This window comes from Nicotiana sylvestris, chromosome 11 (genome assembly GCF_000393655.2).
Source record: "Nicotiana sylvestris chromosome 11, ASM39365v2, whole genome shotgun sequence".
In the NCBI taxonomy this organism is placed as follows: domain Eukaryota; kingdom Viridiplantae; phylum Streptophyta; class Magnoliopsida; order Solanales; family Solanaceae; genus Nicotiana; species Nicotiana sylvestris.
In genome coordinates, this window is record NC_091067.1 from 2,312,710 (window position 1) to 2,327,144 (window position 14,435).

The 14,435-nt window shown below is 40.1% G+C and overlaps 1 protein-coding gene across 1 annotated transcript; it reads right to left on the bottom strand.

Annotated features, from left to right (window-relative positions):
• Positions 1-7,085: 7,085 nt before the first annotated feature.
• LOC104236946 (zinc finger CCCH domain-containing protein 49-like) lies at positions 7,086-13,706 on the bottom strand. Its single transcript, XM_009791000.2, has 5 exons — positions 13,484-13,706; positions 13,246-13,371; positions 11,428-11,697; positions 10,633-10,856; positions 7,086-8,267 (listed from the first exon to the last, which is right to left on the bottom strand). The coding sequence occupies exons 2-5, from the start codon at positions 13,348-13,350 to the stop codon at positions 7,433-7,435; spliced, it is 1,434 nt and encodes a 477-aa protein (XP_009789302.1). The 5' UTR covers positions 13,351-13,371; positions 13,484-13,706; the 3' UTR covers positions 7,086-7,432.
• Between the last annotated feature and the right edge of the window lie 729 nt (positions 13,707-14,435).

Here is a 14,435-nt window from a genome sequence, read left to right on the forward strand (position 1 = left end):
CTGATGTATATATTCATTCCCTCTTATGTATATTCGTTTAAACCCCCTATTATACATATTTAGTTTACCTTCCGCATTTTCTTTCATATCTTTTTACTTCATTTTAGTAGCTTCTTTTTCAGTTCGTAGCTTCTTATTTTGGGTTTTGCGTTCAATAAGCTTTTGGTTTTCTTAATGCCACGGTTCTTTCCAAAGGTGGAATTTGTGTGAACCGGGTGGCTCTTCCTGATGATGGATGGCATGACAACCTTCTTAAGGGTTTGAGTCTATTTTCTTTTCGTTTTTGTGTAAATAGTAGCTAGTGATTAATAGTGCCTCTGAAATGAGACGACTCTTTCTTGAACTATATCATAAACAGATCTTCCCCTCCACACCAATCACAAAGCTTCACTTGGGCCTAACACATTTGTCTTTGATCTTATGGTCAAAAACAAATTGGTATGTATAGGATGGTGATAGTTGTGATTTGAGACTCTTGTGTTAGCTAATAATCATCAAGTGGTTTTTCGGGACCACTTGCGTTTCTCAAATCTTAGCTAAGGTTGTTGTGGGCCCCCGACTCTATCTCTTTAGCAATCTTATAGCTTGTGTGGTGAGAATTTGAATTGCAAGTCCAAGTCCCGTGCCATTGAGTCTAGAACTTGCTCTGAATGTTTGTCTAGGCGAAATCCTAAGTGTAGTTTGACTTGAGAAGTAATTATAGGCTCTCCTTGATCCGAATGGTATCTGGAAAACATCCATAGCCTACCAATGATAATATCCATAGTCAACCCCTTTGAGCCATAGCCCATTTTCTTTCAAATACCATGATACAAGCCTTTACTCATTCTAAAAAGACCCTCGTTTGGCATCCAGTCGTTCCTTAGCACAAGGCAAAAGCATAAGTATGGGGGGAGAGACGAGGAATGCAAACAGTGGTAAAAGGTGCAAAATGAAGAAAAGGAAAGGCAAAAATAAAGAGAAAGAAAATCAAAAAGTCAAAAAGAATGAACAATGTAGAAGAAATGAAGGGAGTCAATAAAAGTAAGAAGATGAAACGCATGGAAAGATTAGAAAGGAGAAAAAGGTTTGAAATGAACAAGAAAGAGTGACGGTGTGTCTCTCTAAACCCCTAAGAAATAAGTAAATGACTCAAAGAGTCAAGAGAATGTGTGCAAAAATGAAACCAATGAAGTGCTTAAGGGAAGATGAAACCTACTTAAACCAAATATTTCCTACCTGAACCAAAAGCCTTCATTGTATCCCCACAAAAGCCCTATATGATCTCGAGTTGAGTGAAGCTTACATTAGTGGTGACTCACATAAGGGGCAAGCTTATGGTACTTAGAGCCAGACTTGTGACCTTTCTTTGAGAGAGATGAGTGTGTTTTCCACAATCCTCATTCTGAGTGCTACAATCTAAAAGTGAGGTTTTGCTTAAGGAAGAGTGAGGAGCATGAGTTTGGGTTTCATAATGACCAAAGTAGTAGAAAGAGTTTCCTTAATGAGTTGAGTTAACTCTTGATGCTTTTGTGTCGCACTAAAACGATGGTGCTTAAAAGGTTGAATGTTGTTAATGATTCATTTGAATTGAGGGCAATTGTTAGTCCCAACTGATGCTAGATGAGGTCATTTTAGATTAGCTGAGTTTTCTTGGTTTTATTCTTAAGGAGGTGGGACTTACTTTGTTTACTTGAGAACAAGCAAAAGCTTAAGTTTTGGGGAGTTGATAACTAGGGATTCTAGTCTATTTGATACTCCTTTTTGCTTGAGTTTTGGACTAAAAATGTATAAAAGCAATCCCGAAAGCTTACATGTTGTGCTTGTTTGTTTGGTCAAAAAGTAACAAGAAAGTCAAAACCATCTCAAAAAGGAATGAAATCTGCTCAAGTGCCAAGAACAAGTCAAAGCATCGCGACAACAGTAAATCCACCGCGGCTGCAATGGACCCACCGCGACCGCAGTGCATTTGTTGCGGTTCGCGGTGGCAAAGATTAGAGAGGATGCTATTTTGAAAGTTCAAGCAATGCGGTCCGTGGTTGATTCTTTGCGGTCGCGGTCTCCTTATCGCGGCCGCATTCCATTTGTTGCGGTCCGCGAAGAAGGGATTCAGAGAATGTGAAGTTTGAAAGATTCAAGACACCGCGTTCCGTGGTCCATTTGTTGCGATCCGCGGTGAAGTCACCGCGGTCGCGGTCCATTTTCTGCGAACCGCGGTGGCCAGATTCAGAGACTTAGACGTGAATCCAAAAAGCCTCACCGCGGTCACGGTGCATTTTCCGCTGTCTGCGGTACCTCCGTCAGGGGTATTTTTGTCCAAAAACTTTGGCCTTGTATAAATACTTCTTTTTTAGATTTTTAGGGTATCTTATCTGTAGCGGAGCACGTGAACGACATTTTTAGCTATTTTGAGCAATTGTGCAGCTAGTTTAACACTGAATCTTCAAATCTTAGCTTGTAATTATATTTTATGGGTTATTCTTCATCTAAATATCTAATTTCTTCCATTACTATGAGTAGCTAGATCCATTAGCTAGGGTTGTGGCTCAACCCTAGTGTGGGTATTTGATGGGTTTCTTGTTTTAAGGCTTAGATGTTTATGGGTGGTTGATATTTGGCCTGATTTGTGTTTTCCATATTGAACTAGTGGTTGCAAACACTAATTTATGCCTTTTTGACTTGGCCTCTTCTTGAGAAAGAGAGTTTGAGTCTAGGAAAATCAGGTCAACAAGGAATTGGGGCGTATTCAAGAGATTGATAGCCCCAATTAAAGAGTTAAACCTAGAGATAGTAATACCCGACTTGAGCCTATATTGCTTGCACAATTTTGACATCCAATTGGTCTTGAGAAAGTCAATTAGGGCAAAGTCACTCGAGCTACCGAGAGGTATAGAGTGAGCAATGTCATGCATTGGCTATATCGCGATCCCAACCATAACAACTTTGCCTTAAGCTTTAGAACCCGTCAAGTATTCACCTAGGAGAAAGTCACTTTTCTAGTGCCTTTTTAACCATTTAGAAAACCCTACAAGCATTTATACTTAGCTTAGTTTCGCATAGCATTAGTATAAAATTAGAAGTAACAAACAAATCAATATGATTGGAAGTGTAATTAAGAGCGCTACGCACTGCTAGATTAGATAGAAATCCAACTCAAAACATTGTTGTAGATCCCTGTGGATTCGATCCCGACCTTCTCGGGTAAAAGCTGCATCGACCGCTTTCGCCACTCTGTAGTGGTGTAGGGTTGGAACCGATAAACGCCTGCACCCGAATCGTCCAAAATTTTGCTGGCCCATTAAAAACGACCCATGAAACATTAGTCATCACCTCGCCTTGACCGTTCCTCCTTTTTTGGCATTTTAGGGCCATTAAACTGGAATTTCGCCCGTTTTCCAGATTTTCGTGTGCAATAGTCCACGTTATCAACATGGGCCCGTGTGCTCGGACCCGGATCACCTAACATTTTGCCGGCCCATCAAAAACTACCCAAGGAACATTAGTCATCGTCTCGCCATGACCGTTCTTTATTTTTTGGCATTTTAGGGCCATAAAATTGAAATTCCGCCCAATTCCAATATTTTCGTGTCCTATAGCCTATGCCATCTATATGGGGCTAGGTGCTCGTACCCGATCACCTAAAATTTTGTCGGTCCATCAAAAAAGACCTAAGAAATATTAGACATCGCCTCGCCATGATTGTTCCTAGTTTTTTGGCGTTTCAAGGCCATAAAACTATAATTCCGCCCGATTTCTAGTTTTTTGTGTGCTATAGCCTACGTCGTCTGCATAGGCCTGGGCGCCCGGACCTGGATTGCCTAAAATTTTGTCGACCCAACAAAAACGACCTAAAAAATATTAGACATCGCCTCTCCATGACAGTTCCTCGTTTTTTGGCGTTTCAGGGCCATACAATTATAATTTCGCCTAATTCCTAGATTTTCGTGTGTTATAGTCACGCCACCTGCATGGGCTAGAACGCTCGGACACGGATCGCGTAAACACTTTCGGCCAATCAAAAACAACCTAAGGAACATTGATCATTGCCTCGCCATGAGCATTCCTTGATTTTTAACCTTTTAGGCCATATATCTGCAATTTTGCCCGATTTCTAGATTTTTCTATGCAGTAGCCCACGCCATCAGTATGGGCCCGGTAGCCCAGACCCCAATCGTCTAAAATTTTGCTGGCCTATCACTAACGACCTAAGAAATATTAGTCATCACCTCGCTATGACCATTCCTCTTTTTTGGTGTTTTAGGGCAAAATATTTTGAATTCCACCTGATTCCCAGATTTTCGTGTGTTATTGTCCACACCATCAACATGGGCTCGGGCGTCGTGACCCGAATCGTCTAAAAATTTTCCGGCTCATAAAAAATGACCTAAGGAATACTAATCATTGCCTCATGGTGACCATTCCTCGTTTTTTGGCGCTTCACGCCATAAAACTGAAATTCTACCTAATTCTCAGGTTTTCATGTTGTATAGCCCACGCCATCTGTATGGGCCCAGGAGCCCAGACCCGGATCGCCTAAAATTTGTCTGACCCATCGAAAATAACCTATGGGACATTTGTCATCGCCATTCCATAGTCGTTCCTTGTTTTTTGCCGTTTTAGGGCCATAAAACGAGAATTTCGTCCGATTCTCAAATGTTCATGTGCTGAAGCCGACGCCATTTGTATGGGTCCGACAGCCCCACCTGGATCGCCTAAAAAATTTCCAGCCTATCAAAAATGACCTAAGGAATACTAGACATCACCTCGCCATGACCGTTCCTAGTTTTTTTGCATTTTAGGGTCATAAAAATAAAATTCCGCCCGATTTCCAGATTTTCTTGTGCTGGCCCACACCATCTACATTGGCCCAGGTGCCCAAACCCTGATCGCCTAAAATTTTACCGGCCTATCAAAGACGAACTTTGGAACATTTGTCATCACCTCGCCATATTTGTTCCTCATTTTTTGGTGTTTTTAGGCCATAAAATTGGAATTCCGTCCGATTCCAAGATTTTCGTGTGCAATAACCTGCACCGTCAGCATGGGCCCGAGTGGCCTGACCCGGATCACCTAAAATCTTATCGGCCCATAAAAAACGATCTAAGGAACATTAGACATCGTCTCGCCATGATCGTTCCTACTTTTTTGGCATTTCAGGGCCATAAAACTAGAATTTCGCTCGATTCTAGTTTTCGTGTGCTATAGCCCATGCCATCTGCATAGGCCTAGGCGCCTGGACCCGGATCACCTAAAATTTTGCCGGGCAATCAAAAATGACCTACGGAACATTGGTCATCGCCTCGCCGTGACCATTCCTCGTTTTTGGTATTTTAGGGCCATATAACTAGAATTCCGCTCGATTCCTAAATTTTCCTGTGCAGTAGCCTACGCCATCAGCATGGGCCCCGCGCCCAGCACTAGATCTCCTATTATTTTGTCGGTACATCACAAATGGCCTAAGGAATATTAGCCATCATCTCGCCATGACCGTCCCTCGTTTTTTGGCATTTTAGGGCCATAAAACTTGAGTTCCGCCCGGTTCTCAAATTTTCGTATGCTATAGCCCACGCCATCTGCATGGGCCGGGACACCCAGACTCGGATCACCTAAAATTTTACCGGACCATTAAAATCAGACCTAATTAGAATTAGTCATCGTCGCGCCATGGTCGTTCCTCATTTTTTGGAGTTTTAGGGCCATAAAACTAGAATTATGTCCGATTCCCAGATTTTAATGTGTTATAGCTCACGCCATCTGCATGGGCCCGGGCGCCCAAACACGGATCGTCTAAAATTTTGTCGGCTTATCAAAAATAATCTAAGGAACATTAGTCATTGCCTCGCCATAACTGGTCCTTATTTTTTGGCATTTTAGGGCCATAAAACTGGAATTGCGCCTGATTTTCGAATTTTTGTGTGCTCCACGCTATCTGCATGGGCCCCGACGCCCGGACCTGGAACACCTAAAAAACTTTCGGCCCATGAAAAACAACCTAAGGAACATTAGTCATCTCCTCACCATGGTCGTTCCTCATTTTTTGACGTTTTAGGGGCGTAAAACTGAAATTCCGCCCGATTTCCTAATTTTCATATACTTTAGCACACGCCATCTACATGGGCCCGGGACCCGAATCGCCTAATATTTTTCCCGCCATTAAAAACGACCTTAGGAACATTAGTCATCGACTCACCATGACCGTTCCTCGTTTTTGGCATTTTAGGTCCATAAAGCTGAAATTTCGCCCGATTCCCAAATTTGTGTTCTATAGGCAACACCATCTGCTGGGCCCCAAAATGCTTAGAAACGGGGAACGGTCATGGCGAAGCGATTACTGTTGTTTATTAGGTCATTTTTTATGGGCTCGCAAAATTTTAGGAGATTCGGGTTCGGTCACCCGAATTATGCAAATGGCGTAGACTATAACACATAATAATCTGGAAATTATCATGAATTCCTGTTTTATGGCCTTAACGCCAAAAAAAAAGGAACTTGGCAAAGCGATAACTATTGTTCATTAGGTTGTTTTTTATAGGCCCGCAAAATTTTAGGAGATTCGGGGTCGGTCCCCCGAATTCATGCAGATGGCATAAACTATAGCAAACGAAAATTTGGGAATCGTCCTAAATTCCTATTTTATGGCTCGTGTTTTATAAGCCTACAAAATTTTAGGAGATTCGGGGTCGACTGCCCGACACACGAAAATCTGATAATCATCCTGAATTCTTAGCCCTAAAACGCCAAAAAATGAGAAACGGTCATGGCAAAGCGATGGCGATTGTTCATTGGTCACTTTTTAGGGTCTGCAGAATTTTAGGAGATTCAGGAATGGTCGCCCGAATTCATTCGGATGGCGTGAACATGTGGGAATCATCATGAATTCCTATTTTATGGCCCTAAAACGCCAAAAACGAGGAACGATAAAGATGACTATTGTTCATTTTATCATTTTTCATGAACCCGCAAAATTTATTAAAAAGAAATAAATTTCTTAACTATAGATTTACATACAAAAATATTTTCTAAAGCCGTTTAATTAGGATGGCGATGATCATATAAGCTCTCACTGATCATTGTGTACTTCCAATCATATGACATGCGCCTACCCAAAAAAAAAAACATAAGCTCATGTATACGCTTAGCAAGGTGCATTTATACACATTTATATGCCAAGCACAAATATAAAATTCATAAAAACCGCGAGGAACTTCTATGAAGGACAAAAAAACGAGGGAGAATTGCGGTTTGCCCAGGAGCTGAAAGGGTTAAATGAGGTCATAGTGTAGGAAACTTGATAAGGAACCAAATTGACAGTGACGAGAAACCTAACACCAAAAAATTTCGTTGGCACAACGGAATCAATAAAAGAGTACAGACAACTTTCAGCAGTAACAGAGATGCTGGCCATGTTTACATTGATCTTCCCCATTGCAGATGTCTGACAAAACTGCAAATATTAAGGCTGTTGTGCGACTGCTGCTGCTGACTGAGGCGGCTGCAGATGTGCGGATTGCTGCCCACCAGCTGGTGGGGGTGCTGTAGCTTGATAAGGTTGAGGAGGATACTGTTGATAAAGTGGAGGAGGAGGTGGTGGCATATACCCATAGGGTGGATAATAAGGCCGGTAAAATTGACCTTGAGGTGGCGGCCCAGGTGGATATGCATAATGTTGTCCTTGTTGATTCTCAGAACCACTCTTATTTTCACCGGGACTGCAACCCGTAGCTGAACTAGAAGCCCCTTCCTGGGATTGAACTAGGGCACCCATCCTTTGTGGATCCATTGATGGATAATATGGTCTGTCTTGCTGAGGCATCGGGGGTATGTTGAAGTAAGGCATGGATGGGGGTTGGTCCTGAGTTCCTGGTGGCTGAAAAGGCTGATTCTGCTGCTGTGATATGACTGCCCTAGGCAACAATCCACTGTGAGTCACAGCAGCCTGCTGCCTTGCTTCATTGGGCACCTCGGACTCTGGCTTGGGTGCTTGAGGTCTGCCCCACAGTAGCTTCAGTCTCAGGCCCTTTATCACCAGCTTGTTTGCTAGTTCCTCAGCTGCCTTCTCTGCACCTTCTCTGGTTGTGTAAGTTACGAAAGCACAACCACGTTGGACCACCATTTTGATGGATTCAATTTCACCATGTGCATAAAAGTGGTCCCGAAGGTCCTGTTCGGTGATTCTTGCATCAACACCACCCACATAGAGGGTTCTAATGCTCTCGTCGTCAGGGGCCTCCAATGAAGGCATTTCACCTACTTTATTCAGTAGCTTTAAAGCCACTGGATCATTGACTCTGCAAGCATTACAGTACAGTGAACTTATCAGTTGAAAACAATGAGTCAATGAACATTCAGCAAGATAGTAATACAAATCATTTTTTAACTTTAAGTTGGAGAACAATGTAGGATTATAGATCTTTGTAAAAGAGGACGAAATATATGTAGCAGACATTTTATAGTCACTACAAACCACAAATCACAGTGTCACAAATACATGGATTCTTCCATACAACCAACACAACAAAGATAAGCAAAAGAAAAGTGACCACGCAAATTGATGCCATCAGTAAACAGTCTAGTCATCATGTAACATGGAGAGACAAGGTAAGGTGTGTTTCGAAAGTGCATAGAGTATTTCATTGATTGCTCATGTGACAATGGTATTTTTCTAGATTTACGTATCTAACTTAGTTATGTCGATAACCATGGAGTTGACTGGGTTGTAACAAGGACCCTTGCTAGTTTCGGTAATCCTCCAGCTTTTGTTCAAACCTTAACCAAATATTGAAACGCATGAAAAAGCATTCACCCAAAAATTTCTTCTAGACTTCCGCTGGTTGTAGGATGCAAGGATTTGAACAAGCATAGTAACTAAAGATATCTAAGGCATAACCAATATACAAGCGGAAGGGGCTAAGACAGTATTTTGGATAGCATGCGGCGACAAATAGCGACGAGGGTCCACTTCACTGAGGCGAGTAGCGAAGCGCTCGCCTTTTTGCTGTGAAGCGACAATTTATACAAAAAAATAAAATATTCTATATATAACTAAAAACTCAAATAGCAATAACATATTAATAAATATATCAATTTTCAAAAATTAAAAACTCAATATATAGTAGATTCATATTAACAAGCAACATCTATTCTTCTTCAAGCTAATCCCAAGCTATATCATTTCTTTTATTACCATTGGATGACGCCATTTCAATATTGTTTTATAGGAAAAAATTATCAAGTCAATATGCAATTAATTCTAACTTTTTAACTGAAAAAAGGAGGAAATTTCAGAGCAGAAAAAAGAAAAAAAGAAGAGAAGAAGAACTGAAGAAGCTCTCTGAACTGAAGAAAAGATAGAGCTTTTCTCAGACTAATCTGTTGAGTGCAGCAGCAGTGATAAAAAACAGAGCCAAAAAAAAGAGAAGAAGAAAAAGGAAGAAAAAACAGAGCAACACAGACTCTGTTATGTTGCAGCAGCAGCGATAAAAAACAGAGCCAAAAAAAAAAAAGAGAAGAGATGAAGAGGAAGAAAAAGGAAGAAAAAACAGAGTAACACAGTGTTGCTCTGTTCTGTTGCAGCAGCAGCGATTAAAAATAGAGCCCAAAACAAAAAGAAAGAAGAGAGAAGAGAGAAGAAAGAAGAAAGAAGAAAGAAGGAAAAAAAATTGGACAGAGTCACAGAACAGAAACTCGAAGAAAGAAGAAAGGAGAAGAAGAAAGAAGAAAAGAGATGAAGAGAAGCATACCTGATGAAGAAAGAAGAAAGAAAATCGCTGGTCTGCTGTAGGTTTGCTGTCGACTTGAAGGAGAAAGAGTAAAGAAATCGCGAGCCCTAATTTTTTGTTTTAACAGATCGCTGCTACTGCCTTCTTCTTTTCTTTTTTGCAAAAAGCAACGCTACAGCTCGCCTCACGCTACAGCTCGCCACACGCTACAAAGGCAGAGGCGCTCGCCTTTTTTGAAAACGCTACGCCACACTGTAAAATAGCGATGGCAGCTCGCATCGCCTCGCCTCACGCTATTAGCGCTGAGGCGAGCGCTATTAACAACACTGGGCTAAGAACCAGAAAGGAATAAGCCACTGAAAAAGTATAGGAATAAAGACTGCCAGCAGTAGAAAAGCAATTACAACACATCAGCTGTAAAAACTATGAAAAAGCTATACAGTATATTGACAGCAGGAGGACATATAGGTCAGATGTGAGGTTAAAAGAGCAACTCAAGATAAGCTATTTGTCTCCTGACTTGACCAAGTCCAAGTTAATGTCTTTGCATATTGAGATATATTTCACTTGAGTTGTTTTGCTTCTCCTTCATTCGTTCTTACATGATAAAAAGACGAGATCTAAGCTCCAGGTTATTACCTATTTTACTCCCACTTGTTGTACGAGAGTACTATTTTATATAATATCTGGTGGCCATGATACAACACTGTCCTTCATCCTATATTAGCATTGCAGCTAAGGAAAACAGATAACGTATTACAGTGACAAGTTAGCCTCCATGGACTTATCAACAGAAAAGTGAACCACCCTTCTCTCACCCAACCACTAAAATTAAGATCCAACACCCAATCAGAAACATGTCAATACAGATATGTGAGCGTCAATGGAATGAGGAGAATTTCACATCAGCAATAAGGAAATCGGTTTGACATACCCATAGTAACGGTCTTTAATATTTTGCTGTGACAACTCTCCTGTCTCAGGCATCTCATGCCTGTAAGGACACTCCAGACCTCTTGTACATTGACCACGTATATAGAAACTGCAAACATGTGCCCGATTTCTCTTGTAGTATGGACTTGTTCTTTGAAGCTTCATGATAGTGTCATTTGGACGGACTTTCCCATATGAAGATTCATAATCAATACCAGCTCTTGCCTGGTCAAAAATTAAACTACGACTTAGGGGGGAAACCAAAATGTAAAAAGAAAAGCATCACAAACATCAGCTTTTTTGTCAAGGTGCTTCTTTTAAGTTTTATAAACCCTTGGTTTCACCACGTTTAATCTCTTCCTCCTAATCTCAAAAGTACGTCATCCCTAAATTATTCCCTGCAAGACCGGGGGGGAAGGGGGGAGGGCGACAAGTCCAATAATAAAGACAGCTTCCAAAATTGTCAAAACTTAAGCTTAAAATAGTTTCAGCTCAAAATTTGGACACTTATCAATTAAGTGGTGTTGTCCGTTTGCAGTATCAATGTCTCACCTTATTTGGAAAGGGGTGGAGTGGGAAGACACTCAAAAGTATTTACTGGTGAGTGTATGTCCTCTTTAAGAAAGTAAATTCAGTTTTGAAAAAACAAAACAAAAAAAATTAGAGAGGGGTCTAACCCTTCAGCGAAATAACTCTATGTCCTTATTTATATGAATAAACTAAATTGTCGTGCAAGTAATGAGTTAAAAAGCGTGTCGTAACAATAAATTGCGTTTCCACTTAGTAATTCACATACCCTGCGGTCATGTTCCTCTGCAAAATATTCTCTATTTACGTCACTCTTCGGTATGGCATCATTCGAGTTGATACTGAAAGCAGTGTCTCGAACCTGAACTGGCAAACCATATTCAAGATCCAATAGGCAAACTTGACAAACATTCTTCAATTTGCTGCAGGTCTGACAGATCTCTGTCTTTTTGTATCTTGCATCCCGACCAGGCCTCCACCTAAACACTGTGAAGGGTCGCGTGCAGATCTTGCACTCCTTGTCATAATCTGCTTTTGTCTGTACGAAATCCATAACAAGATCAAAAAGTCAGATAGTGAAGTTGGAGAAAGAAAGATTAAAGTAGAGAACGTGCAGCTGAAACAAAGTCAAACATCAGACTGATTCTACTGCCAAACTAGAGATAATCTTGAAAGAAGTTAATCCTTACAACTATATGAAGAGAGTCAATATCGTAACAATGTGCCGAAAAGTAGCAGTGAATCAGGAGAAGCTATAAGTAGACAAAGGTCCAAACATAGAGTTCTTTCAGACTGCCACAACGATTCGAATGGAAGTGGTCCCACCTAACTATGTGTAAATCGAATTTAAAATACAGTTTGCTGAAGCTTGCAGAAAACCAAGCAATTAAATAACTGCGACCAGAAATTAACAGTTCTTACAAAAAGGCTAACAACCTCTCCTGTAGAAACAAAAACCAATTCACACTTCACCTAGGAATTTGGAGAAAAAATTAAGCTGCACTACCTCCATCAAAAGATCCAACCACACCCCATACATTTCACATTCTTAAGGAAGAAATACATGTTACATATAACTTAATCCCATACGATTTCAAAATGTGACTGCAACTTTTCATCAAGATTGATGAAATGACAGATTTTACCCTTTTAAACTTGAATAAAGATATCCTTCTTAACTTACTTTGTACAGTGGAGCACAAATTTTCCACAATTACTAGTTAATCCTACTGTATTAATAAAATTGGGGTATGCAAAATAAATAATTTCTTCGGAATTCTTGAAAATTCACCCAAAATTTTCTGAAAATGAACTTTTAGATGTATTCAAAAGTAACATTACTATATTCACCTAACCATAACAATTAACCAATCATTCAACTACGCCTCAATCCCAAACTTTGTTGTTGCTTATATGAATCCTCAATTTCCATCTGTTCTAGCCTCTTCGCACCTATAATCACCTAAAACTACGGCCAGAATTTTCGCAAATTCTTTGCCGAATACAGTTTTCTACACTTCATCTCAGTAGCAGACAGGAGCAGTGCAAATATGAAAACTTTCCTCTAGTAATTTCTTAATTTATTTTTATGACGGTGGTATCTGGGCCAGTTTCGACACCACCTTGACTACGCCACCCGGTACCTACTATCTCCCACCAACGCAGGTACCTAGTAACTTAGCCCACCACAGCTTAGGTAGTTGGGAACAAATCACCTAGTATTTTTTGCCTCTGCTGAGATTTGAACCTAAGACCTCATGGTTCTCCTCCCAATTCATTGACAACTAGGTCACACCCATGGTTGCTACTGTCAATGAATTTCAACCTGTTGTACAAGGTTAGTTACCATTTTTACTAGGTTACTAATTACTAAATGTTAAATTAGGACCAGATTCTGTAAATATTTCTTACACCCGTCAGTGCACAGAACTTAAATTCTTTTTTTCGATAAGCAGTCAAGCAACCAAAGGCACTAAAAGTCATAACTTTGCAATTCTGCTTCAAAATTCACAATGATGAGAAAATAACAAACCCTAACATCATTCACGAGCTCTATAACAACAAAAATTGAGCCAAAAAAAATTACCATCCGCACGTAAGGACTGTCGCCAAGACACGACTCGCATATAATAGGGAAATCAGATCGTTCCCATCCATCAGCTTCTGCATCTCTCAGCAACCTATGCGCCATCGATTGTTTCTATATTTCAATCTACCAAACGAATAACTATGAGAAAGCTCATTCCAAACGTTTTAATACAGATTCAAGTTGAAACTTAGCCTAAAGAAACAGGAAGCTGAAAAGGTTTCAAAATTAATAGTACCTGACAAAGGAAATTTAGGCTAGTGAAATTTAGTTTAATGGTATACTGTCGTGGCGAACAATATATACATTATATATAGAGAGACTTCTAGAGACGGTGGAATCCTCGGTGGTCGACGGCGGTGGAGAGAAGAAGCTTCCGATGAACGAGAACGAGGCAAAGAGCCTTGCTCAGCGGGAACAATAGAGAGATAAGAAGAGTGGATTTCCGATATCAATATTTGAACATATTCCCCCACAATTTTAGTAAAATTATCAAATTACCACAACTTCAAACTAAATATTTTCCCTGTTTGCGTCGAACAAATTAAAATTTAATCAAAATCAAGTGATAAATATGTGAAAAAATATATACTTTAATATTTATTAATTTTGTGTAAACATGGAATGCAAATAAATTTTCAGGAAGTTAGACATTTTCTTGTTGCTTACTATATTTTTCATCCACTTATTTGAGTGATATGCATTTCCTTTTAGTTTTTTTTAAAAGGATAATCACACTTTTATATTTGAAAATTATTTAACCATGCAATTCTCATTTTAGCCTTTAGTTACATGACTTATTGAAACCCCACTTGATTTAAATGTTTATATTATATTTATTAAGAAAGAAATATACAAAAAGACACATGAAATTCTCATCGTCATTACTAACTTACACAGAACCAGAACTCTTTCTCTCTCGACGCAAGTTAAGCGTGAATTTCTAAACTGCGCTCGCCGAAAATGGGAGGCTAGAGGTCGGCCATCGAAAGTAACAAAGCAAGTGATAGAGGAAGAAAGCAAGCTCGCATAGGAAAGGAAAACAGAAGGTATTTGTATTGGAACACCAAAAAATGCAGAAACGACAGTTGCTAACACTCTTCTATCGGCAAAACCAAGGACAAGTGGGAGCAATTCCATTGTTAATGGAAGGAAAATGACTGAGGAAGTAGCAGGAACCAAACGAAAGG

Excerpts from the sequence above, each read along its gene's own strand:
- LOC104236946 (XM_009791000.2), bottom strand. The coding sequence starts at position 13,350 with ATGGCGCATAGGTTGCTGAGAGATGCAGAAGCTGATGGATGGGAACGA. Across the intron at positions 11,698-13,245 it reads ACAGTCCTTACGTGCGGATG|ACAAAAGCAGATTATGACAA; the intron begins GTAATTTTTTTT and ends GATTTCGTACAG. Across the intron at positions 10,857-11,427 it reads CAGAGGAACATGACCGCAGG|GCAAGAGCTGGTATTGATTA; the intron begins GTATGTGAATTA and ends ATTTTTGACCAG.